The 24,785-nt window shown below is 38.7% G+C and overlaps 1 protein-coding gene across 2 annotated transcripts; it reads right to left on the bottom strand.

Annotated features, from left to right (window-relative positions):
* Positions 1 to 1,374: 1,374 nt before the first annotated feature.
* On the bottom strand, positions 1,375 to 11,120 carry LOC146324051 (profilin-2-like). Of its 2 annotated transcripts, none has more exons than XM_084723279.1 (3): positions 10,785 to 11,106; positions 6,898 to 7,090; positions 1,375 to 3,297 (listed from the first exon to the last, which is right to left on the bottom strand). In XM_084723279.1, the coding sequence occupies exons 1-3, from the start codon at positions 10,911 to 10,913 to the stop codon at positions 3,200 to 3,202; spliced, it is 420 nt and encodes a 139-aa protein (XP_084579405.1). In that variant the 5' UTR covers positions 10,914 to 11,106; the 3' UTR covers positions 1,375 to 3,199. The 2 variants fall into 2 exon arrangements, with proteins under 2 accessions (XP_084579405.1, XP_084579406.1); XM_084723280.1 differs by lacking the exon at positions 1,375 to 3,297 and adding an exon at positions 3,353 to 3,720 and having other exon boundaries at positions 10,785 to 11,120.
* Positions 11,121 to 24,785: the final 13,665 nt, after the last annotated feature.

Genomic DNA, 24,785 nt, shown 5'->3' with positions numbered 1-24,785 from the left:
ATATATAGTCATTCAATATTACTTAGCACTTTTTGTATTATTCAACTTCTGGAACTTTTATACACATTTTTTTCTACACACTTCTATACATTACAAACCTGACCAGTAAGTAGCTTTATTCACTCAGTTTTGTTCTTTGTTCTCAGTGTACGTTGCTGTCTTAGTATACTGACAGCAATGAAACACCAGAGTCAAATTCCATGTACATGGCCAGTAAAACTGATTTTGAGATCTGACATCAAAAGATCCACATCAGCTACTGCATGGATCATAGGGTGAGATTGTTTTGCCAACTGTTTTTCTCCAAGTTTGAGAATGAACTTTGAAACTTAAACCCCTTCATATCAAACTCTGAACAAAGAACACTACAAGTGAACAACTGTGCAGATAGGACTGAATGGAGCTAGTTACTTCAATGACGCATATCAGCTATAACAATAAAAACTTAAGAGATTGGACTTTGGTAACGATACAGCTTTTGTCCAAGTGCCTGTCTTGGGAAGTAGGAATACTGATTTGGTTTTACTCTAGGGGGTTGACCACTGTGGGTTTTTCAGTTGTTGATGCAAATTAACATGGTTATCTTACAACAGAAAAACCTTTGGCTTAAGCTACAGATTTTATTGACTGTTGCATGACGAGTATAAAAGATAATGGGCACATTTAGGCAAACATTTACAGCAGGATGTATGAAAGTTATAGTACAGGGCTGAAAACTTTTTTCATCACCTTACCATTTTTTTTTTTTTGGCCTTGAGAGCGCAGACATAAGCTGATCTCAAAATGTCACATAATTGGCCTAACAAATCAGCCGTCACTACTTAACCCCTCAAAGTCATGCCAACACTTATGTCACTGGACAGGACTCTCAGATTACCGATGCAGCTAAAATATCTGACATCTTGTCTTTAATTTGTCATGAGGCCTACACCCATTTCATTAGAGGACCTTTTGGACAGTCAGGGTTTCACAAAATTTGAGTCCTATGGCATGTACATACTGGCAAAAAAAGCACATACAGTTTGCGTAAGTGTTTAATAGTTCAATGTTCAAGTTATAGCATGAGCAATACAATTTCTGTCCAAAAATGTTTAGAAGTTAAAGCTAACTTTTAAAGACACATTAGCTTTATAATTCAAATTTTAAGACCCGTCAACTGGATTTGGGGTCTTGTATTTTAAGGCCCTTGTTGGAGTTTAAGATCCTGCAGAGATCCTGACAGTAAGGCTAGCTGTTAACTGACAGACCATAGCTTTGTGTTTTAACAGACATGAGTGGTATCAAGCTTCTCAGACTTTCAGCAAGACCAAAAAAAATGTACTGTTCCTCAAGATGCAGTATTCAGAGTGGGGAAAAAAGTACAGCAAACACTGATCTGGTTGGAATAAATTTATTTGATCTGTCTGTAAACAAGGTGATAAATCAATTTATGGCATTTCTTGGTTTTATGCATATGAAATCAGATGCATTAAAGAGACTGTATCCCAGATGTAAGAAAAAAGTGGTGAGGAAAAAGGAAATGAACATAAATCAGCAAACAGGACTTTAAACAGGTTGTTTGTGAGTACACATATCCCACAAGGCCTAAATAGTGGAGCTGAAGCTAAAAGAAAACAAAAAGTGCCAATGAAATGACTTCTTAGTGGACAGTGGGTAAAATCCATCTTACAACAGCAACAGATCTCTCTATATTATGGCACAGGATACACAGGTTCTGCAGTTAAGTTTCCACAAGACAACCATAAGCGTCTTTGTTCCAACCAATCCCATCTCCCATTGAGTGTCATTTCTACTTTAGTAGTGTTTTTTTTTTCCTCAGTTGGACGTTACAGTTAGCAGTACTGAGCATGGGCAGACCGTGTGATACCCCAGAGCTCAGCTGACTATAGAGTAGAAGGCAATTTATTCCACAGTTTTGTAGTTTGTCAACACAGCATGGGTTTGTACAAATGTTTGTCTTCTAAACAAAGAAAAAAAATGAAATGAGAAATTTTCTTCAGACACTCCCACCCTTACCTCCCCTGTAGCTTCATATTTTTAAACCATAGTAAGTATTACTGTCTGGTTAGTGTTTCCTTCATCAGAAAAAAGTTAGCAGTCATCCTTCACGTGATTTAGAGCAATTGTATAAACACCCGAGCTTCGACTACACTTGGTCCTATAAAAAGAAAAAAATTCAAACTGGACACATTCCAGATGGTTATATGCTGGGATTTCTACTGTCCAAAAATGGCAGCCTTTGAAAAAACAAAATAAAAAAAATATATTACAGGAGCTGGCAAACAAAAAAAGTATTAAGTGCCTGAGCCGTTGTTACTGTGGAATGTCCATGGGTTTGTCGTGTAGTCGGGGGAGGCTGTGATGACAGGAGGAGAGACTACCAGCATCTGGATGACACCGCTGCTCACAAAGCCAGCTCATGATAGTTAACTGAGCCCTACACACACGCTACCCCCCTTTATTTTAGAAAATGTAGTAAGGACAGAGCAGGAGGAGTTGGGGGTGTGGTTGTAGTGTTTGATGAAGATGAGAGTCTCCTGTGAGGTTTGTTGTCGCCTGCTTTGAGCAAACAGGATGGAGAAATGGGGGGGGAAAGGGGAGGTTCTGGACATTTTGGCAGGCGGGATAGTTGTGGGTGTATGAGGGAAACAACAGTGGACCAAGATATGCACACAGTCTGTCCTCCCGGACATGATGGAGGGGGGAAATAGAAGAGGAAGACATGACGAGCTTGGTTACCGCTCAAGTGCTCCAAAGGCATCGGCTGCTCAGGGAGGGAGGGAGTGTGTAAGGGAGGGACTAAAGTAATGGGCACCATAACAGAGAGAAAAAAGAAATATCTACTTCAAATCAAAGCTATAGCCTTCATTGTCCAGGTGTTTTGGCCAGAATTTGTTTTTTTGCTGGTCTTTAAGTAGAGATTTGTCATGACATCCTGTTAGCAACATGCTCATCTTTGCTATGGATCAACTCATAGTGCTTAAGGGGGTAAAGAGTACACAGCGCGAGTGTGTTGAGGGAAGAGGACGGGTTGGGGAGGGGGGGGGGGCAACAAAATATGGGAAAACAAATGGGGAGGAGAGAAGGCAGAAAAAAAGGGGGAAAAAAAAACAAAGTAACTACCAACTAGGACTGGAAGTAGTGTGAAATGCAACAGGGTGGTAAGGGTGAGCTGCTAGGTGGCTGGGTACAGGCTGCTTTAGTATCCGGACTTCCTCAGGTACTCAGCCATCTGAAATGCTTTCTTGTTGAGCTGCCCTCCATGGACACCTTCCTTCCCCATGACCAAAACCAATGCTGGAGTACACAAAGGAAAAAAACAAAATAAATGAACAGGCATGGTAATAGCAGGGCGGGAAAATACTTTTTTCTTTTTTTTTTTTTTTCTGCCACCTTGCTAAATGTGGGGCTACACTGTTGAGGACAGAGCCTGGACTCTGCACTTGTTAGAAATGCTCCTGGGATTCTGTTTAATGGGACTGTTCGGGCGGGAAACATGGGCTTGACAGTAATTTGTTTTTTTTGGGTCTGTTTTTTAAAGTTTTGTGTTTTTTGTTAGCCTTTTCATTTGTTTTTTTTCTCTCTCCCTCAACTACACCACATAAGCTACATGAAAACTAAACTAAAACCCTGAATCCCTCAAGTATTTTGCCATCGAGTATGCCTTCTTATTCAATCCACCTCCATGGACCCCTTCTTTGCCCATTACCAAGACCAAGACTGAAAGAAAAGAGACAGAGAAGGGACATTTAGAGAAGGTGCGGAGATAACACACACAAGTGAAAAGAGAAAGAACACAGAACCTGAAGCAGCAGGCAGACAAGGACGGCTACAGAGGATGTCAATGACACAAAAAGCACAGCAGTGCTCTGGTCTGAAGGCTGCACCGAGCCTAAACATTCATTTTCTTATCATTGCTGCTGGTGGTCAACCAAGACATCGCACATTTACAATTAGGAAGACATGAGTATGAGTACAGCAGGAGAATTAAAGGATGCATGCAAAGCTGTTTGTCAGTCTGTACACTTGTGACAAATAAGTAACCAGGCAGAAGCTCACAGCAGTTCAATTTGTATGTTGACTGCACTTTAGTATCTACCAACTTACATTAAGAGCAACAGCAAAGTTTGATATTTCACAGAATGAGTCCATTAGACTTTTTACAGACTTTTCACAGCAGCCATATTACTTAAAATAGTAGGGTAAACACAGATGTTACCAATGATACTGATTTAAGATCCATTTAGGTCAAGAGTCAGGTGCTGCCACAAGGCTCAGACTGACAAAAGACATCACCTTGGGTTTGGATAAACACCTGTATATACCTTTCTATTTCAATATGGCTGCCATGAAAAAGGTCCTTTTCTCACAACAGCATGTTCTGGACTCACAGTAATGATTGCTATTGAACTGTGGTCAAACCAAGTCAGATTCGACGAGATCCAGGCCTCATCAAGCTACACTTACAAAAGAAAAAAAAATCTGTTGTAGACTGGCAATGCTGCACACCAGTTCTTTTGAAACGTGTCTGAATAAAACTTGATGCCTTTGACTGTAGGTGACTGAAAACAATCATGCATTGAGAACACAATTATATGAATGTATTCTTCCCTTTAAAGATTTACACCAGGGCTGAACCGGGTAGATTCAACAGGTTTTTTTGTTTTCTCTGGACAGTTTCAGCTGAAAATAAAGATTAATGCCTCTAATTGAAACATGTTCACATTTTAAATGATTCAGCAACTACAATAAATTTTGATTTTACCATTATGTTATTCTCAAATAAAAAAAAAGATCTACATTGGTTGTATAAAAATCTCTCCCCAAAGCACAAATACAAATGACCAGACTACAACCATCATATGCCTATACTGATATTTGTTCTGACAAATTTTGCCAATAAGCCTGAACTACATTCATAAATTTATACCCTGGGTGAGAGGTAATTCTTAGCTTCTTTTGCCCATTTTACAAAGACAGGCAACAAAGTATTGCTTGAATGCAGTACTAATTTATGGGAGAGCAAAAAAACTAGTGTGTCCATTGTCCTGTCTGCACTACTATCTGAGCTCACTGCACTCTACTTGAAGAGCCTAATCTTCATTGTTTCATCTGTAATCAATAAACACCATACCAGCAGCAAAGAATAGGAAAAGTGAAGCTTCTACTGAATACTAACAACCACGACTAATGCAGCACACATGCAGATACAGGACCATGCTTGTGGTACCTCTCCTCAATACATGTAAAGAGCCCTGAAGACATTTTAAACAGGAAAACAGTGGAAGCATGTGAGCAGGGGAACAGATTCAAACTTTTGAGGGTAGGAGGTGTGTTAACCAGGAAGGAGAAGGATGCATGCAGCTCAGGAAATTTTTAGGAAATCCTGGCCCAAAGAGTGAGCCCGGTATGTGAGTGTGTAAGAACCAGTGACAGTCTCACCTGCAAGTTTTAGTAGTGTCTGGGAAAAGTGGGAAGGGCAGGGCATTGGGGCCCATACAGGCAACATGAAAACTGGTACAACTCTCAGGCAAGTCCCTAAAAGGGACTCAACTTCAACTTCCTATTTTGGTACCACATTTTGTGTGATACGAAGACAATTAATCATTGCTAATGTAAAGAGCTGTCACCTCCTACATATCACATTTGTTGACAGCATAGTTATTTAAAGCTATAAATTGTTAACATCTGTAGGCATCTGTGGTTTTAATTCTCAGGATTTCACATAATGTGTTAATATTTTACACATTTGCTCAAAGCACTTAATTTAAAGTGCATTAGCCTCAAAACAGAGACCCATGACTGAATTGTGAACTCTGTGCTGAAGTGTTTCAGCTATGCAGAGCACCAATCACAAGCTAGATTTATTGCTGTTGTGTCTGAAAAGCATCCAGCTTGTGGAAATTAGAGCAAGCCAATACATCTTTAATTTGAATAACTCATTTCTGCATTGCTAAACTCTAAGGATAAACAGTGTTCCATATGGATTTTACTACTTACATTATGCAACAGCCAAGGCCTAAAATCAACTTGTAGACCAGCCAAACAGCTCATGTATGTTCCAAATTTACCAGCCAATCAATAGATTACCATTGTATTTTGACTGTTGAGTGAAGCCAATTTATTTTAGCCAATTTTTTTTGGCTAATACCAATTTTGTGCCCTGGCTATTACGCTTCCATGAAGGATATAATGCATGTATTATATTGTAACACTTGTGTCATAGATCGTGTTGTCATACAAGAAAGTTAAGTGAAAATCTAAATTACTGAATAAATCTAGGAAAGGACAAATTAAACCTTAGAGAACTGAATTAGGGGAATAAATGTCAGAAGCAAGGAACCACAAAATCTCTAGACAACAGATATACAAGATGGATAAACGCAGGGAAGTGCAAGAAACTTCATCTGTTTTTAGGATTGTGATTTGTTAATCTGTAAAATGACTAGTCTTCTATAACAACGCTACAAAAACACAAGTTATCCAAGTTAAATTAAACTGCCACAAAGCTATAACTGACAAAAAAAACTGTTGACATGGGAGACTGTCATAATTGAGGGGAAACTTCCCCTTTGCCCCGACATAATGAAACTCCTCTTCTTCAGCTTTAAAACAAACCAAGTATTCCTACAGATTACATTTAGCCGAGATGCACTTCTTGTTCCCCATCATAATCAAATGACATTCAATGGTAATATCATATGATTCACAGACTTTAACACCTGTGTGTCATATATTGAGGAAAGGTGCATTCACGATCCATCCCACATGCACGGACAACACAGAAGTTATAAATTTGGCTAAACTAAATAGCACTATATCAAAAGCAGGCTACTGTGTCACTGTAGCACTACTAGAATGTATGCGACTAACAATGACACTGAACATGGGGCTCACCTTTGGCGGCTCTGCCTACAGAAACGTTGTATGTTGGCTCTCCTCCTTGACTCTTTGTCCGGATGTCCATTGTCCAGTCGCCTTCAATTTGGAGGCTGTCTCTGATTACGGAGCACTTTTTAATGCCTAAGGTCAGCCCACCGGTGAAGAATCCCTCCCGGTCCTTTCCTATTAACACGTCAATTTCTTCAGGCTAAAAGGGAAATAAAATCAAGATGTCAGATACATATACAGCTCTGTCAATCTTATCTTAAAGCAAAATGCCCATTAATTCAGGTAGAGACTCTTAAGTCTTTTCTGTTTTTCCTTAGAGATGATTTGTGGGTGTTTTTTCATTGCTCTCGTTGAACATAATTCTCATCTATTGCTCCATAGTGTGGGCGCTGTGAAGCCTTTTGAGACTGATTAAGTGCCACATAAATAAACACTTTAATTCCTCTGCCTCTTAGCTCTTAATTTTGTCATTTTCTCAAAAAGCAATTCCTTGCAGTACTCTTGGAAGTAATGGACATCATGCTGTCTTCCTGCATAATTTGCTGAGCAACAAAATACTTCAAATTCATTAGATATTTGGTCAAAACATACATTTATGCTGCTGATAAACTTTTTTTGTAGGTCTTAAAACTAATTAGAGGAATTAATGTTAAGCATTAAAAACTAAATGATAGTGTAGAAAAATGGTAAACAGTCCCTCTCTTTAATCTCACAGTAGACATAACACCACACTCCTAAAGATTTTATAAACCATGCGGTTTTTAAGACTCACATGTTACATATGTTGGATTCAAATTCACAAAATAAGCATTGAGGACCAATATGGGGTTCAAGCACAAATGGTTTTAGGGTGCAAGACTACAGATTTTGGAAATGTTATGCACCTTTATCTGAGAGAGACAAAAATGCTACATTCTGCACATCTTAATGACACTCTACATTAGTGCAGCAGCTAAATATGACGTTTAAAATAAATGCTTCATATACAATTACACCAGAACACAGGGAAGCCTGAGTGTAGAATGGGCTCCAACAGTGATTTAATTAGAAACATCTAAAATGATAAAATGTTGTCTCATCCTCAACTGAAAGTGTAAAAAAAAAAAATCTAAAAAAGTATCAGTGCCATTTTCACACATCACATATTATCTAAGAAAAAGATAGAACCACATTTTTGTTGGACTGGTTATTTGAGTGTGAAACACAGCAGGGGACTGCCTCTGTAACTGGCCTAGATGGTTAAGTACAGGTATGATGAATTTCAATTAAGAAACTGAGCTGCACTGTTCATGATTATAGGCTCTAGTAGTCATTTGAGTACTTTATAATACTGGCTCTCAGAATAGTGGTACCCCTTCCTTTTTTTCAGTTTGAATTGCCTTTTTCACTAACCGAAAAAAAAAAAAAAAAAAAAAATCTAGGGCTGCAACTAACGGCTTTTATTAGTCTAGTCTGATGATCAGTTTCAATTAATGAATTAGTTGTCTGGTTCATCAAATAGTGAAAAATATTGACTGATTACAATGCACAAAGTAACATCCTCAAATGTCTTGTTTTGTCTACAATCCTCTTGGTGTTATAGAGGACTTAAGAGACAAGAAAATTTTCACACCCAGGGGCTTGAAACCAGAATTTTGACATTTTAAGTCAAATTACTCAAAATTACTGAAACAGATGGCAATTAACTGAATACTTGACAAATTATCAATTCATTAAACAACTGACAATTGATTAATTGCTGTAGCTCTATTCAATGTCTTACAATATTTGTTCACATCGAATACCTTTTCACTTACCAAAATAATCCACTTTACAAATGCTTCTGTGTTTAATATCTAACAAAGACAATCTATCACTTAAATTGATACCTTAAAATTAAAACAAAGCTGATTAAACAGAGCAAGTATTTGTAATTAAAGAAAAGGCAAAAGAGTCATATCAAGGATTTGTTGTAAATTTAAAGATTTTTTTTTATTACTCTGTGCCAAGTTGGTCAGGACAGTAGATGGTACTCAAGTATTGAGAATGGCTGTCCAGATGAAAAAAAGTGCATGGGCTGTTCAAAGACACAGCTGACTCCATTACTCTTTCACTGGCAAGTCCTGAAATCTCAGAGGCCCACTACAGCTGACAAAAACATTATGCCGAGAAATGTTGTAAAATCCTGGTCACGCTTTGAGTTGATTGTGTATATAAAACCGCACCGTCTTTATTAAAATATGTTTATTAAAGTGAGATTATTCTTTGAACCACTCTGCGGAACAAAAGGCGTCGCCTACCCCCAACTCCAGAAATGCAGTGTCATGGCACACATGAAACCCTCCAAGAAAAAAAAACGGGAAACTCAAAGGATTTCTACTGGCTCTGGTAGCGTTAGCATGGCGGCTAGCAACATGTTGGGGCCCGGTTAATTACATTCACCGTCTTTCCTCATGGGAAATCCAGCTTTCCATTTCTGCATTAAGTTCGCACCGCTGTTTCACATATGCTGGTTTCGTTCTCTGCACTGCTTCTGCAGATTTTTGTTTGCAAATGTAAATCACTCTTTCTGGAGGGGGAACAGGCTGGCTAACGCTGTAAGCAAACAATTAGCTCTAACTTCACATGAGCTTTTTCACACAGACGAAAACATCCCACGATATTTTCATTTTATACAGCTTGCATCTTCGAAGAATAACGTGATCCTGCCCTAGTGCCCCGACTGGACACTCCCAAGTAAAAGCGGCACGCTCGTTCATAGTTCACTTGTCCGCAGCATGGGATAATGTTTCATGGCTAACAAGCTCGTTAAAATGACAAAACGTTAATTACATCCACATTATGAGTCATTATGAGTGAGCCAGAATTTCAGCTACACTCAAATATTTAAATTATTGACCAATAATTTATTTAACAGACAAAATGGAGGCTCAAGAAGGCACCCGAGTCGATTGTTTAGCAATGTTAGCTTTACATAAATCCTGTAATCTATATAGCTGTACGTGCTGTAAGTTAAAAATATAATTTAAAAAAAACAACACACACACTGAACCGCTGCTACACATGTTAACGGAAACCAAACGTCTCGATTAGCCTCGATGAACAAAATGAATAAGAAACTGGGAGTGTATCCGCCATCTTGGAAAATAAGGGGCGGTAGCGGCAGTGTGATTCACAGAAGCCGAATAGGAAAAAAACGAGAAAGACCAACAGCACGCCAGGACGTCAGGAACGCGTGCGAACGCCGCTAACTTTGCGCTATTAGCGTTAGCTTAATAATGATTTTCCAATGAGGATGACCGGCCTGATTTGAGCTAACCGCGAGCTATAGTTTGCTAATCAATGTTAACGTTACACTGCTGGTAGACGATGTTGTCCGTCAGATATGTTAATAAGCGTGTTTTTTGTTGGGTTTTTTTTTTAAGTCAAACACATAGAAAATATATTGTGTTGGTACCAATCTGCAGTAGAAATCTTAAAATTGGTTATGCTTTGTCCGACTTGCTCATCTTATCTGACCGGTATCACGAGCAAACACGGCTAGTTGACGCTAGCTGGTTTGCTAAGCTAGCCCTTTTAGCTCGAGTTCGCGGTACCGTTAGTCAGTGGCTTGAGTTATCCCTGTTTGCTTTAGCGATTATTTCTGAATGAAAAACACCAGGAACGTTAAAACCACATATGTTAAACCTACTGTAAATTGATTAAAAACGACAGAGACTGGTGGTTGGTTTAAAAGTAACGGTGCATACGTGCCAATGGATCTTGTGTGCGACCACCGAATACCATGTGTACCATACACTGCTCGCCTTATCCTCATTCAACAAGGCCTGGCTATGCAGACAAACGCACCGGCATGCAAAATATACGTTTTCCTCCGGTGTAACCCTAGATACTGACGTACAGATTATACTAACCGTCATGTTGGCAAAGGTACCGCCGACAAAAGATGCCCAGACGTATTTGGCGTCCGTGTAACCAACAATGGCCGCGTCCTGGCAGCTGCCATCAGCCATCAGGTTGTCCACGTAGCTTTGCCAGGACATGTTTGTGAAATTAGTTCTAAGATGAAAAAATACGTAGGATCAAGTTGGGTCACAAACGTCTCTTGAGCGACGAAGAAAAACTGCGATGAAGCTGTTTTTATCAGTGGTTTATCGGGCCTCCAGCAAGCAGAACCCCCCGGCTCCGTCACGTCCCGGCTTTCTTCTGGTCTAGGCAACGAAGACAAGCCGCTGCAATCGGACAGGCGCTTGGGTGTAGTCCTCACTAAATCACTCCGCCTGGGTCGTTGTTCGCCCTGCTGCCTCATTGCATAATATACTGCGCAGCGGATGAATACTATCGTGGCAACAAGCAAGACAGACTATTTTTTCTCTAGTACTACCTCAAAGATTTGTTTTTATTTTTATTTTTTGGAGGTTAGACCAGTCAAAATGCAGATTTACACATCCTTAAATGCGGAAAGTGGAATTAAACATTGTTTCAGGCTGCTGTACATTTACACTCAATTTTCAAGCCAAACTGATGAAATATATTTCATTGTGAGATATATAAAATAGTTTTAAATACACAACTCACATCAGTTTTTTACCTTACGATGCTCATTTAAGTCACATAAGCTAACTCCACTTTTGTTAAGCACTAAATCACAAATGTTTTATACTGTGTAATCTAATGCAGCAGGGCTGCACAATATGGTACAAAAAATCATATTGCGATTACTTGGACAGATATTTTGATTGATGATGATTCACGATTAGTGGGATTATTTTTTTTTATCACAGTTTTCATTTTCACCGCAAAAACATTAAAATCATGATGATGTGAAAACATTTTCTTACATCTAGAGATCCCAGGCCTTCTTTGCATAATAGTATAATAATATAAATAATAATATTTTGATTAATTGCACAGCCCTGCAATGCAGTTTTATCCTGTTCTTGGTTTTAAGATTTATGTTATAGCTACCTCACTTTAATCAGCTTTCCAAATGGACTCATGGACATGATCAGTAGTCTTACCCAAATCCATGTTATTTATGCTGATTTTTTTTCTCCACATCAGCAGTCATTAAGGTCACTCATCATGCACTAAAATGCACGGAAACACCCTTGTAAAGCCACAAGCTCATTACAGGGTAAACATACACTCATTGCGCTAATAAGCAAATATGGGTCTCCAACACAAATGGCTTAAACATCTTTGGATGACAGGAGATATGGTGCCTAACTGCTGTTAACAATGTCATTAAAAAAAGATTTAGGCCTCTTTTGACTGCAGTCAAAAGGGAATGTAGATGAATGAATGATGAAGATGGCCGCCAGATGTAGACGTAGACGCGTGTCTCTGACAAACTTTTGTGATTTATTGAGATTTGCACTGCAAAAGAAAAAAGAAAAAAAAAAAAGAAAAAAGTCATACTGCAATTTAGACATTGCTAGACAACATCTGTGGAAAATATTTCTGAAGTTTTCTGTAGCCTCAACCTGTATGTTATAGTTAAGGAACAGACCTAATGTGTGATCCTCTCTGAGGCTGCAGCCCTCAGCATTGTGTGAGACACAAGCTGTATGTCCATATATGTGTGTGTGTACGTTTACATTTTAAGCATAGCTTACACTCCAGAATGCCCTCAGGTGATTAAGCAGGGCTTTTGTTTGGTTTATTCACAGTTTTTTTTTGTTTTGTTTTTTTTGCATTAAGTCACTCACCATTGTAGTCTTGAATACATCTTCATACATATTCATGTAAAATCATTGTGTTGACTATACCAAGAATCAGAGTTACATTTATTGCAAGTGGTTTTACACATATGAGGAATTTGTCTGGGTGTTTTTTGTTTTTGGTGCATATCAATAAAGCTGTGCTTTTGTAAGCTTGCATAAAAAAGCAAAACAGAAAAGAAAAACACTTGCTGATGAACATTTGTCTGCTGTAGGATTAAACCTGGGAGTTCTCTTTTACAGACTCAAGATGTTTGTTGTCACAAAAGTTACAGTAGTACAGTTGTGGGATTCTGTACTGTACATCAAGTGATAAAAATAGAATACCAACAAAATTAAATTTAGGATAATAATAAGATAACAATAAAATATTGTGTAAGAACATGAGATGAGTATAAAAAGTATCAAAACACCAGGCTATGGGCTGTCTATCTGTATTTGTGTTTTCTCCATGGAAACCATTAATAAGGTAACCACATGACTTCTTATGATGCTGTCCTTTCTCCCTCTTCTCCTCTCATAATAACTGTGAAATTAGCAGAACATAGAGACAGACTGTCAACTCTGCGTTTTTTTATCTGAAAAGGAAAACTGACATTTTAAATACTTTATTGTATATGTCTAAAAAACTACATTACTTGTCTTAGTTTGGGAATATCTGTCTGTGACGTTTATTCAAGGAAGTTTTTTTTTGGCACCATGCACCCTGGTTCAAGCACAAGTCCACATCTTGGAGCTACTTCTATTGAGCAGGTGTACAAGAATATATCAGGTCAGGAACCTTGTTTGATGGCAAATATATGTAAGTTAAGGAGTGAATGCATTAATCAGTGATTTTCACCACTCAGAGTGATATGACTAAATGACGTGTATGAAAAACAAACACACTCAAAGCCTCACAGATGGATAATGTTGGAAAAATGCAGGATAGATGTTGGAAAAGTTAACTTAAACAAATCTCCAGACTATGATACTGCATATACCATTTTTTTCCTGTCATCTGAGTCTTTTTAAAGCCCTACATCATGTGACAGTTTTATCTTTATCTAGAAACTTCCAGTGAATTCGTTCTCCCTCCCTGCATGTGGAAGAATAAGCGCTCAAGAAGTTATTAATTGACCAGGCAGAAGGAAGTGAGCAGGTCAGAAACACTTGTCAATCAGCCAGCCACACCCATATCCCATTCTCCCATTGGATGCCGTCAGTTTCCATGGCCACCTCTGTTTTGCACTTCTGCTCTGTCAAAATAGTACCACTCACAGCCAAACCACTCAGGCTGCGCATGAGTCATGGAGATACAGAGAAAAGAGCCAACTTGTTTGCTTTAGAAAAGGCTTGGTTTTTGAACAAGGCCATTAGCATGGCATATTATCATCATAACAGCTGGATAACACAGATAAACACAGCAAATAGCCAGTTTTCCTGCAAGCTATCTCAGCCCCCCCCCCCCCCCCCCCCCCACACACACACACACACTTTTTTTTTTTTGCAGATACAGTGTCCTTAGTTTTACATGCATGGTTGAAGTCTGACTGTACGATTTTGTGGTGTGAACTGATAAACAGAAATAGTTTTTAGCGTTGAAGAGAACAGGTGAGAGGAAGTGCACACTCGGACACCTGGCACTGTGGCGTCCGGTCAACTCTGCAGGCAGATGCATATACCAGGTGCCTACAAGTGATTTATAACACAAAGTGCATGTTGCCATGAGACGCATTATTCTTTTTTTCCCCATCTTCCTCGCCTCAACATACAGCTATTTCTAATGAAGAAGAAAACTTTAGACTACAACAAAATAAAAGTAAAGTAAATGTGTTTTGAAAGACAGCAGCAGCAATCCAACACTTTTGCACCGAGGCTGCTGACAGCCAGTGTCGTTGCCTTTATGGCCTGTGACCCCATGAAACAAGGCAATGCACACCTGTGATGCCCTGTCACAAGCTGCTGAGCGGTGAAAATGACCCAGTGTGTTTAAAACCACTTAAACTCAATTGTAAAACACAGTTTATAAAAAGTGAAGAATTGTATTTTGCATTTATATATTAACAGTTTCAAAGGATAAGGCTGGCAATGATTTTATGATAATTAAAGATCGCATGAAAAGACTAAAACCAAATAACACATTTGTACATCTCTCAGTATTTTCCAACTTTCTTACCCTGTTTGTGTCTCTTGAAACAAAGCCTGAAGCCCAATTATTCCTACTGAAGATGCAAATTTTATTTTGAAGGTCTAACGTGTAAGATTTAGGGGATTTATTAGCAGAATATGCCAGGAGCGGAATATAATATTCAAACAGGTATGTTTTTATTAGTGTACCATCACCGGAAAACTGAACTGTCGTGTTTCCCTCACCTACAGAGAGAGTTGTCTTGTTGCACTGTCATTTTTCTTTAGTAGCCCTGAACAGACAAACCAAAGACTGGCTCTAGATACGGCCTTTTGTATCTTGAGCAAGTTTTGAGGCCACCGTAGCTTTTCCTCCATGCTTTGAAGGGGAGCGTGATGCAAGGTGTTTGCAATCTGCAAGTCACCTCAAGATGCCACTAAATTCCACATGCTGGTCCTTAAAACACAAATCTAGCCTATTTTTAATTTTAAAAAAATAGTATCTTAAAACAGCTGGGCACTGTAACTTTTAACAAGTGTTGCATTTTTTGGGGGGACTATTTTCAGTGGCGGATTAACACACATTGTTTCTGGCAGCAGAGCATCATATGTAGACTAAACTAAAGACAAAGACTAAAACCGTACTAAACAATGTATTTATCTTAATGAATGCTGTGTCACTGTCAACAGTGTGACTTATTAGTGTGTTCTCAATAGTTGAGGTCGAGGTCTATGGCACAGAGAAGTATTAGGATTTGACTGCACCAACACGTTCTCATCCCAGGTCATCAAATACCAACACCGCTTGGTCACACACCTAAGCATTTCATGTAGATGCACAAGCTACCCTTTAGTGTCTGTATGAGACGTTTCTGCCAAAATTCCTTTTAAACACTTAAACTGTGAAAAGGTCACAGTTTAGGCACTAAAGCTACTTGTTTGCCCCTCCTACGTGTTTGTTTGACCCGACAATCCACACCAGCTCCTCTATGTGCAGACATTCTTGCTCTTCACTGTCACCTGTGGTGGATGGGTTTACACTGAAGTTACTTGAAAGCCTTGTGCGTCTCATAGAAATGCTGAAGGGTACCTTGTGCACACGGTGGTGGTAAATACAGAGGTGGATAAAATTTTTATTCTTGTTCATTGAATCACATGATTTCTCACTAACACTGTTAGTTTAGGAGACAATGTGAGGTCTTTGTCAGTTAATACAATGTTTGGAGCAGCAGAGCCATTATGTCTTTTATTTGTGTTTTTCTTTAAGTACCAGTGTGTAAGATTTAGTGGCATCTAGTGGTGAGGTTGTAGATTGCAACCAAATGTTTGTCTCACCCTCCCCTTCAAGAGAAACTACGATGGACGTGAAAGTTTTTGAAATGCGAAATGCCGTACATGTAGAGCCAGTGTTTGGTTTGTGTGTTATGGGCTACTGAAGGGCTACTGATTTGTATTTTCAGGTGTTTATACACTAATGAACTCATACTTGTGAATATTAGATTAAATTCCTGCCATGTTCTACCAATGAATTTCCCTAAATTTTACACAATGGATGGCAAACTATGCAGGATACTGACAAAAACAATGCATAAACTGAAATCATAAAAAAAGTAATTCCTCTCACTCATCACCTATGACCCAGCAGAAGTGTGTGGTGGCACCTGCAACCACAAACAATTTTCTCATTATTTTGCTGTGCTCGGGATGTTTTACCAACCAAAAATGCCTGTATTTGACGTCCTGGGAATGACACAAAACAATCAACTATCCTTCTGATGCGCTTACGAACAGTAACTGACAAATCCTCTTATTCTACCTTCAAAGAGCTCCTTATTTTTTGATTTACACTCGTCTTTGGACTAAGTGTAACAGAGATGTTTCTCAATATTCCTAACACAAGAGTACATAATGTCAATCAATGAGTTTACACTGAAATGACTACAACACTAAACATTTAGGTGATTAGGTGATCAATATTTCAAGCAACCAACAGGAGAGAGGTGAAAGGTCAGATCCACAGCTGTCTGATAGGGTGTGAAGCCACTCCTGATGTTATTTTACTTGAGCTATCTCTCTACAGGATGATCTGCTTTGTCTCATTTAGTCTGAACACAGTTCAGGCCATTTCTTCACCTCAATTGGACAAAATTATTTATTCATGACCCTGCTCCACTCTTTGTCTTGCGTGGCAGTAGAAGAAGAAGTAAAACTATTTTTATCTCACACAGATGAACACTCTCAAAGGTCGATATGCATTGGTGTATTTTTAATAAGGCGTACTGGTAAATAAATAATTTTTTTCACTAGTCTGTGACATGTGATTGCCTGGACTTGGGATTTCATTCTCAAATCAAACAGTTTTGGCATGTATTTTTTATTGTCATAAAATTTTCATTAATATGAGAACTCACTATGACTAAACAACATGAGTGATGCTTCTGTAAATTGGTGTTAAAGCTAATAAAGAGGAATTCCTCATGATTTTCCTGGCAGGCTGGCAGAGCATTCATCAGTATGTCTGTATTGCTTGTATTTCCTAAGACAAATCTCAACACAGTGACCACCATGATTTAAGAGTAACCAAGCCTTCCATTGTCAGCTCGGGTGAAGCTCATTAAATATTAAGCAGAAGCAGGTAGGGAAGATGGAGCTGCTCTGTTCCTAGAAAATGTCTTCCCTCTGCTCACCAGGTCCCAGGCCTGCATGTCACACACAAAGAAAATCAATAACAGCCAAGGGGTGGTGGGTGGAGGAATTAGACAATGCACACACGTCCTCACCATTTAAGAGATACAGTGAAACCTTTGACAGATGAGTTGTCAGAGACAGTTTCATGTGATGAGCATCTCTGCAAGAATATTTATGAAGAACGTTTACTCAGTGAGGTCAGGGCAGGGCTGGAAAAATGCCATCATCATTCGATAACATATCTCTTAACTTGGGCTAAAACATGTGACAATCACATCGCCTCGCTCCAGTAACCTTTGCCCCCTGAGAGAGGTCAACAGGGGAGATCAAAGATGGTGCATCTGCTGGGCCAGCTGAGTCAGTCTGCATGTGTGAGACACACAATGAGGCAGTCTTTTCAGAGGCCTGCACTCCTCCATCTGTGGAATGGATCAGCACCACCATTGATCATGACTGTGACGTGTGGATGTCACACACACACATGCAAATTAACTCTGAAAAGCACACACACCCATTTTCTCAAATGGATAGACACGAAAATATGGTCATGCAAATGTAGACAATGCATAGTCACCACACACACACACACACACACACACACACACACACAAGGTGAACTTACATACACCTGTGGCATGCTGTGGTCAGTGTCACTATTCAGATTTGAATAGCGATGATGCGGCCAGGAGGCCTTGCGTGCAATGGATATAAGGAGAAAAACAGGCTTAAAAGGATAGTTCAGATTATCTGAAGCGTGGTCGTATGACGTACTTATCTATAGTCAGTGTATTACCTGCAGTAGAAGGTGGTAGGCACACCCACAGAGTGGTGTAGAACGTTAAGCACAAGTACTACTGTGGACAGAGTCAGCAGTAGGGCTGGTTATCAGCAGACCAGGATACTTGTATTGGTACTGGTATCATATTTTTTTAAACCATACCCAGCTGTAGTCAGTAACAAAACATATTTTAGCCACCTTAAAAACAGTCCACCCAAAAAATATCAATATCAGTTTAAGTATAGGCTATATTTACAAATTTTCACAGTTTTATCTTGTTGTCAGACATCATTTTCTGACAGGAAACTGCTGTTATATAAGCCAAATATCACTCTCTCCAAACCAACCAGACTTCGTTGTCGGAAACAGTCATTTTAACTTGCAGAATACAGGAGTTGTTTATCTACCACTGCATCAATCTGTTAGTTAGTTTGTGTTATTGTGTGACTTCTGTGTTTTAAAAGGTTGGCTTGGATTCACCAAAGTCACACAGTGATACAAACTAACCAGCCAAGGTAGCAGTAAGCAACACCTGTGAGCTGCAAAGTTTCTGTTTTTGCAAATGTGCAAATGTTTGCAATGTATTATGGGATACTTAGAATCCAGTGTATGGGTTTTAACAATTCTCAGTATACATTCAGACTGCACTAAAAACTGTCAAACTCACTATATGGAGTATATAATGAGTAGTGGGTAATTTCAGACACAGCCCAGTACTCCTGCTGCTTCTCCAAACTGCAGTCATGCTGACTGCCATCTACTGGCGGTAATACACTGACTCTGGCTACCTCATGCAACCCCAGTTCAAAAAATCTGAACACTCCCTTTAAGAAATTAAAGCCAACTATCTCATCTGTTTTCTTATTTATTTACACTCATAATAATAAATCCGATCACAATCAAATTATCAATTATAGACTTAGATTTAAAAATGCTGAGCTGCACCTTTAAAAAATCAACTCAATCAAATGATGCATAAGAAATGTGTAGTAAAAGCACTTTGTGACGCGAGTGGCTCAGCTGCTCTGGTATGAAACCCTGCCTGCTTTACTGTTTCCTGTTCTTCCTTTGGGTTTATAAACCTCCTTTTTCTCGTGCTTGCTCCGTGAAAATGCTTGAGGAATGTGGCTCATCCAACACCCACATTTTGTTTTTCTTAAAGAGGGTCAGTTACAGTAAAAAAAATGACAAAGAAATTCCTCAGACTTCATCTGTATTTATGTCTGTAAATTCTCTACAACACTTGAAGAAGTACCTCCTGTCATTAGGAATAAACTTTTCTTACACTTTCATCCTGTCAGGAAGGAGAGAGTTGTTTTTCAGAGGAGCAGCAAGCTACTGTACATCCAGTCCTACTTGCACTGGTAGCGTGGTATGATAATGTACAGACTGGATATAAAGCCCCACTGTTCTGCACAGATGAATAGTCATGATTCATAGTAGAGGATGAACTGAGTCTTACTCTGGACGGACATTTTCATGGTCGGATCAGTTTCACCGTTTTACTGAGAGTGTCTCTCTTAACTTTATGATGCTTCTGATCATGATTTTAACTTTGTTGTTTATTTATTTACTGAGACACATTTCCAGTCTAGTCTCAAAAAGTCACAAAGAATGAAGTGGTTAAATAATTAAAGAGGGATAGTCTGGCTGGCAAGTGTGAAATGAAGTCCCCTTAAAATCCTCTTAATGACAATGACTGTTTTTTTTTCACATCAGTGAACCAAAGTGCAGGTAAAGTATCAATTTCCTTTGGTTTAGTGCAGCTTAGATGTATAAACTCATACCAGCAGTATTACTGTAACTCATAATGCAAGCATACTGTTTAACCTTGGGGCATGCATGTGGTTATGTCAAATCACCAGCCAAACAGTGTGATGTTTTCCTTGAATTTTCTGCTCTACTGAATTTTATGCTCACTGCCTGCGTCCTCTAACATTTATTCAAAGTGTAAACCACATCTCTTGTGTGGACCACAGGATTGTTTCCAGGAAAGATTTACTGAACCTGATGCTCAACAAAAGCAAACGTCAGAGGCTTTCACGCAACAAAAGCAGGTGGAATCAGGATTGCATTGTGTCTGTCAGTGCTGAAGAAGAAAATGGGTCTTTATGTTTATTGGACTTCAAAGGTTCTACATATGAGATTTTGAACATCAATATAGCAGTGGACATATATTTGCAATGTAAAGAGGTAGTGGAGTAATGGCATCCTGAGCAGAGAATTAAGTCGCATCCAATCTGTGCGTGTTGCAGTGGTGAGAAGTAATAAAGTACAAATACACTGTAAAAGTATTTTTACTCTTTACTCCTTACATTTTAACACAATATCTGTTATTTCTACTCTGTACAGTTACAAAACACGCTCATTAATTTAGTTTTAAGGGCAATTATTGATGATTGATTTTTATTTTGCATCATTGCATGCTGCCTTCCCAACATCAAGACCAATTTCACCCTAAATTGGGAAAATGGAAAATTATTTTGTGGTGTCTCTATCAGTGCATATCATAAGTGACAGATGTAAAAAGACAGAAATAACATCAACTGTACTTTTTCACTTTTACTCAAGTAAAGAAAAACTCAAGAACTCAAGAACAACTTGACTGCATGTTTGCAAAAGGGAGTAACTCACCCAAAATATTTCATCCATGTTTCAAAGCTTAGTTTTTGTCATGAAATCGAACAGTGCCACCAAAATGAAAAGTTGTTTTGTTATCGTGTGAGTTGTGCTGCTTAAAATGTTTGGATGTTTTTCCATCAAACTGTATTTTACCCACTATTTCCCCCTCATTGATACAGTTGATCCACAAGAAGATGAGTTTACTTGGGTTTACCCCCCACTACACACCTGGTTACATGTATTACAAACATAAACTTCACCTTTGATCTTTCATGCAAAGCTATACAGAGAAGATTTGCCACAAAATAACATCCATGTGATTGCTGGTTCATTACTGTCATCTGGCATTTATTCATTAGCCAATTCAGCAGACATCACAAACTTTACATGCCATAGATATTTATGGAACAGATGTGTATGTTTGAGAATTTCACTGAGATATAACTCATCAGTTTTGATCAGTGAGACATGAACAAGTGGCGATTGTGCTAGTTTGCAGAAAATTGTTCTTAGTCTTTTTCACACATGTGCAAAAGCATGTGCAATTTGCTTGAATGAAGGAGAAATTCCACTGTGTTGTGAACAGAAAACTACCTGTTCAGAGATTTGAACTTAATGTTTTGAGAAAAAAATCTCATTCAAGAATTGAGCCAAAGCGAATGAAAAAACTGTAGTGACATGAAAGGGAGTGAGAGAGAGTGGGGATGACATGCAGCACAGGGCCACACAGGAGTCAAAATCACAGCCACTGCAGAACCAGGCTGCATGATTTGGCTGAAATTGCGATTGCAATACGCAATATGATTAGCAGAAACGATACATTTTTCCTTTTTCAAAAAATTATGATTTAGATTTTGCACTTGCCCTTATTGCAATTTTATTGTGATTAATTGTGCAGCTGCACTGCAGAGGACTGACCACCTTTGAGGCATGCACTGCACCAACTGCGTTACCAAGGTACGCCACATTATGTTTCCACTAGTGACCAGTTAGAGTAGGCATCATAGTTAACTATCTGTCACTGATATTATGAATTTGTTCTGCAATTTGTTCTGTAGCAATCGCCACATGACATTGGATGTCCTATATAACTCCTTTGAAGGGCCTGTGTTTAGGATTTGAAAGCCTGTAGATTGCAAACACCTCATCATACACCTTGATTGTCCTAGATTTTCACATCTGAGACGGAATTTTGATCTTTGTTGATATGATCGATATTTGTTTCCATCCATCAAAGGCGGATACGGTGCACATTCTTCACGGAGCAGAGTGGAAAGTCGCTTCTTGGACACACTCAGAGAGCAACACAGCCATGACAGTGGAATCGATTACTCTCCCCTTCAAAACATGTGTGTTCTGGGCCTCTGTAGAAACATGGCGGAGCATTATTGTAGTAATATATACAGCTTATTCTAAGGTAACAAAAATTTCAGTTGATTACGCACAAAGGAAAACATACTTATGAATATTGTATTAATTTCTGCCATATTATGCCCATAAATCTTAAACACTGGATCTTTAAATACACAGAACAAAAGATTTTACTGCCTTACATAAACCTGTGACTTTTGTCTTTCTAAAATGTAAAATACAGTACAATGCACAGTGTACAACATTTATAGCATTTTCAAAATATTCCAACAGCATGCATGTTTGTTGGTAGAAAAATGAGACGGTGGTAAAATTGGAGTGTATTTCTTGTTTTCTGCATATACATCTCAGTTTCTCCATGTCATCCAAGAGGCACTGGAATACAGTTGTTAGTCATGATATCTGTCATATTTGCTGTGTTAAGTGAGTATAATTTAAAGCTACTGATGCTGATAAGCAGCCAGACAGCACTTTATCACAGGTGTTTTTCCCACCTTAAATGCACCAAGGCTGGTGATGAGACTTTTTATATTTCTTACACCTGCCTGTAAAGCAGCACAGCTGAAGTCCCTGTCACTGTGTTGCAGGTGAAATAGAAGCATCCACCATATCCACTCAAGCATTAAAGCACTTAATGTCAAGCTCATCAAGTGCAATGAAAAGTGAACTTTTCATTTCAGTCAGTGAACTTTAGAGCAGCTCTTAAGTGGCTTTCCTCGAAAATGTTCATTTATGGAAACCAAAACTGAGAGGCATGACTGCAGTGTGTTTGTTTTGTTTATTTTACCGTTCATTTGATTACCCCAGCAGTAAACATACATCCAAATGCCTCCAGTCAGGTGTTCATGACTCTGAAGGCGACCACTTGTGACAGCCTGGCGCTGCGTGACGCCACGGTTATTTTTTCCATCGTGCCTCAATGATGAACTCCCTCCAACAGCCAGCAGTTCAACACTTGGTTTGTCCTTTGAGCACAAGACCCACTGATATGTACACATGTTTACAGTCCATATAGGAAACACACACAGTTAAACATGTACACACACCCATGTCCCAACCACCACACACACACACACACACACGCTTCCACCACGAAAGTCTTCTTAAAAGAGCGGCTGTCATTTGCAAGTCAAATGAATAATAAATGGGAGGTACCACTGCAATGTACAGCACTTTGTGTCTTTGTGTGTTCTTGTGTGTAAGTGTGTGTTTGCAGTGGTCAAGCAGTTTGACATCTGACGGAGAGGTCTGATTTTATGATGCTGTTTGTTTTACAGTAATTATAATTTTTCATGATGGCGTAATGATGCAAACATGCTCCAAGAAATGTGATTTCATGTGACATGCATCTCTTAGATAGATAGATAGATAGATAGATAGATAGATAGATAGATGGATAGATAGATAGATAGATAGATAGATAGATAGATAGATAGATAGATAGATCTTTCAAGATTAACAGAATCTGCATTTTAAAATCTGTTATGTTGAGGCTTTGAGTCCTCTGCAGTGGCCGTGGGTTGGACTCCTGCTTATGGCCCTTGGCTGTATGTCATTCCCGTAACCAAACCTGCAGAGATTTCCGACTGATCTATGACTTACATTATCTTATCCTGGTGGATTGCCCCTGCTGGACTTGCCCCTGCTGGACTTGCCCCTGCTTTATATAGTCTGTATATAGTATGAAGTGGTGCTGCCTGTTTTATGAAATGTGTTGCAGGCATCAAATTAATGAGTGTAGTTGGCACGCTAAATATCTTCTGTTTGTTGTCTTTGTACTATATTCATTCCATCATCCATTCCTTTCTGCATAATGAGTACTTTCATTTTAGTACTTTAAGTATATTATGATGCTTTTCTACTTTTACCAATTTTAGTAAAAGTGTCTTATTTTGAATGGGGGACTTTTACTATTTTTATATGTAATTACTGTTACTTTTACTTAAGTAATAATAAATAATAAAACAGATTTTCTTTTCTGTTTTATATGATTCTGACTTCCATTACACTGAACTACTAAACCAGTGCTATCTCATCCAATAATATTTGTACTCTTTTTAATCTTTCTAGATAGATAGATGATAGACTGATTGATTCTCAAGGAGAATCTGCAGTGCTGTTTCACTGCTCAGTGATGACATCTTGTGGCTGTGACTGTTTACTACAGCTTTGATTTATTTACTAGAGATGGACTGAGTGCAGTCGTGAGCATTGTGTGACACAGATGGTGCACTAGAGCCACTGGTTAGAAAAGACTTGGCGGGTCAACCCACAAAAAAGAAAACAAAAACTCCTCAGGCAAGAGAGGAAGAAAAAAAAAACCCACGAAACAAAGAGCCTCTAAACCAGACTTCTGTTTATGTCAAACTATATCAAAGGTTTCTGAGAATCACCTGGCAGGCATGGTGGGAAAGGCTGGGAGGGAAGTTGATTTAAAAATCTGTCATCGAGAAATGATGACTGAGATTCCAAAGGTATTAGACACATAACAGAACAGAAAACTGTCAACTTTTGCTCAGCTTAAAGCTGCATATGGTACAGAAATTAAGACTTTTTAAAATATATGCAAATGAAATTGAGCAGATATTTAGGGGAAGCTGTAATCATACCCAGGTTACAGACGC

The sequence above is a fragment of the Lutjanus erythropterus genome, chromosome 7 (genome assembly GCF_056507025.1).
Source record: "Lutjanus erythropterus isolate fLutEry1 chromosome 7, fLutEry1.hap2, whole genome shotgun sequence".
NCBI lineage: Eukaryota > Metazoa > Chordata > Actinopteri > Lutjaniformes > Lutjanidae > Lutjanus > Lutjanus erythropterus.
The sequence above is the reverse complement of the archived record's forward strand: the minus strand, read 5'-3'. Positions and strand labels throughout refer to the sequence as shown.

Bases quoted from the DNA above. Each gene is read 5' to 3' on its own strand.
- LOC146324051 (XM_084723280.1), bottom strand. From the start codon at position 10,913: ATGTCCTGGCAAAGCTACGTGGACAACCTGATGGCTGATGGCAGCTGC. The intron at 7,091-10,784 runs GTTAGTATAATC...TTTCCCTTTTAG, and splicing joins GTACCTTTGCCAACATGACG to CCTGAAGAAATTGACGTGTT. The intron at 3,721-6,897 runs GTGAGCCCCATG...CTTTTCTTTCAG, and splicing joins TGTAGGCAGAGCCGCCAAAG to TCTTGGTCTTGGTAATGGGC.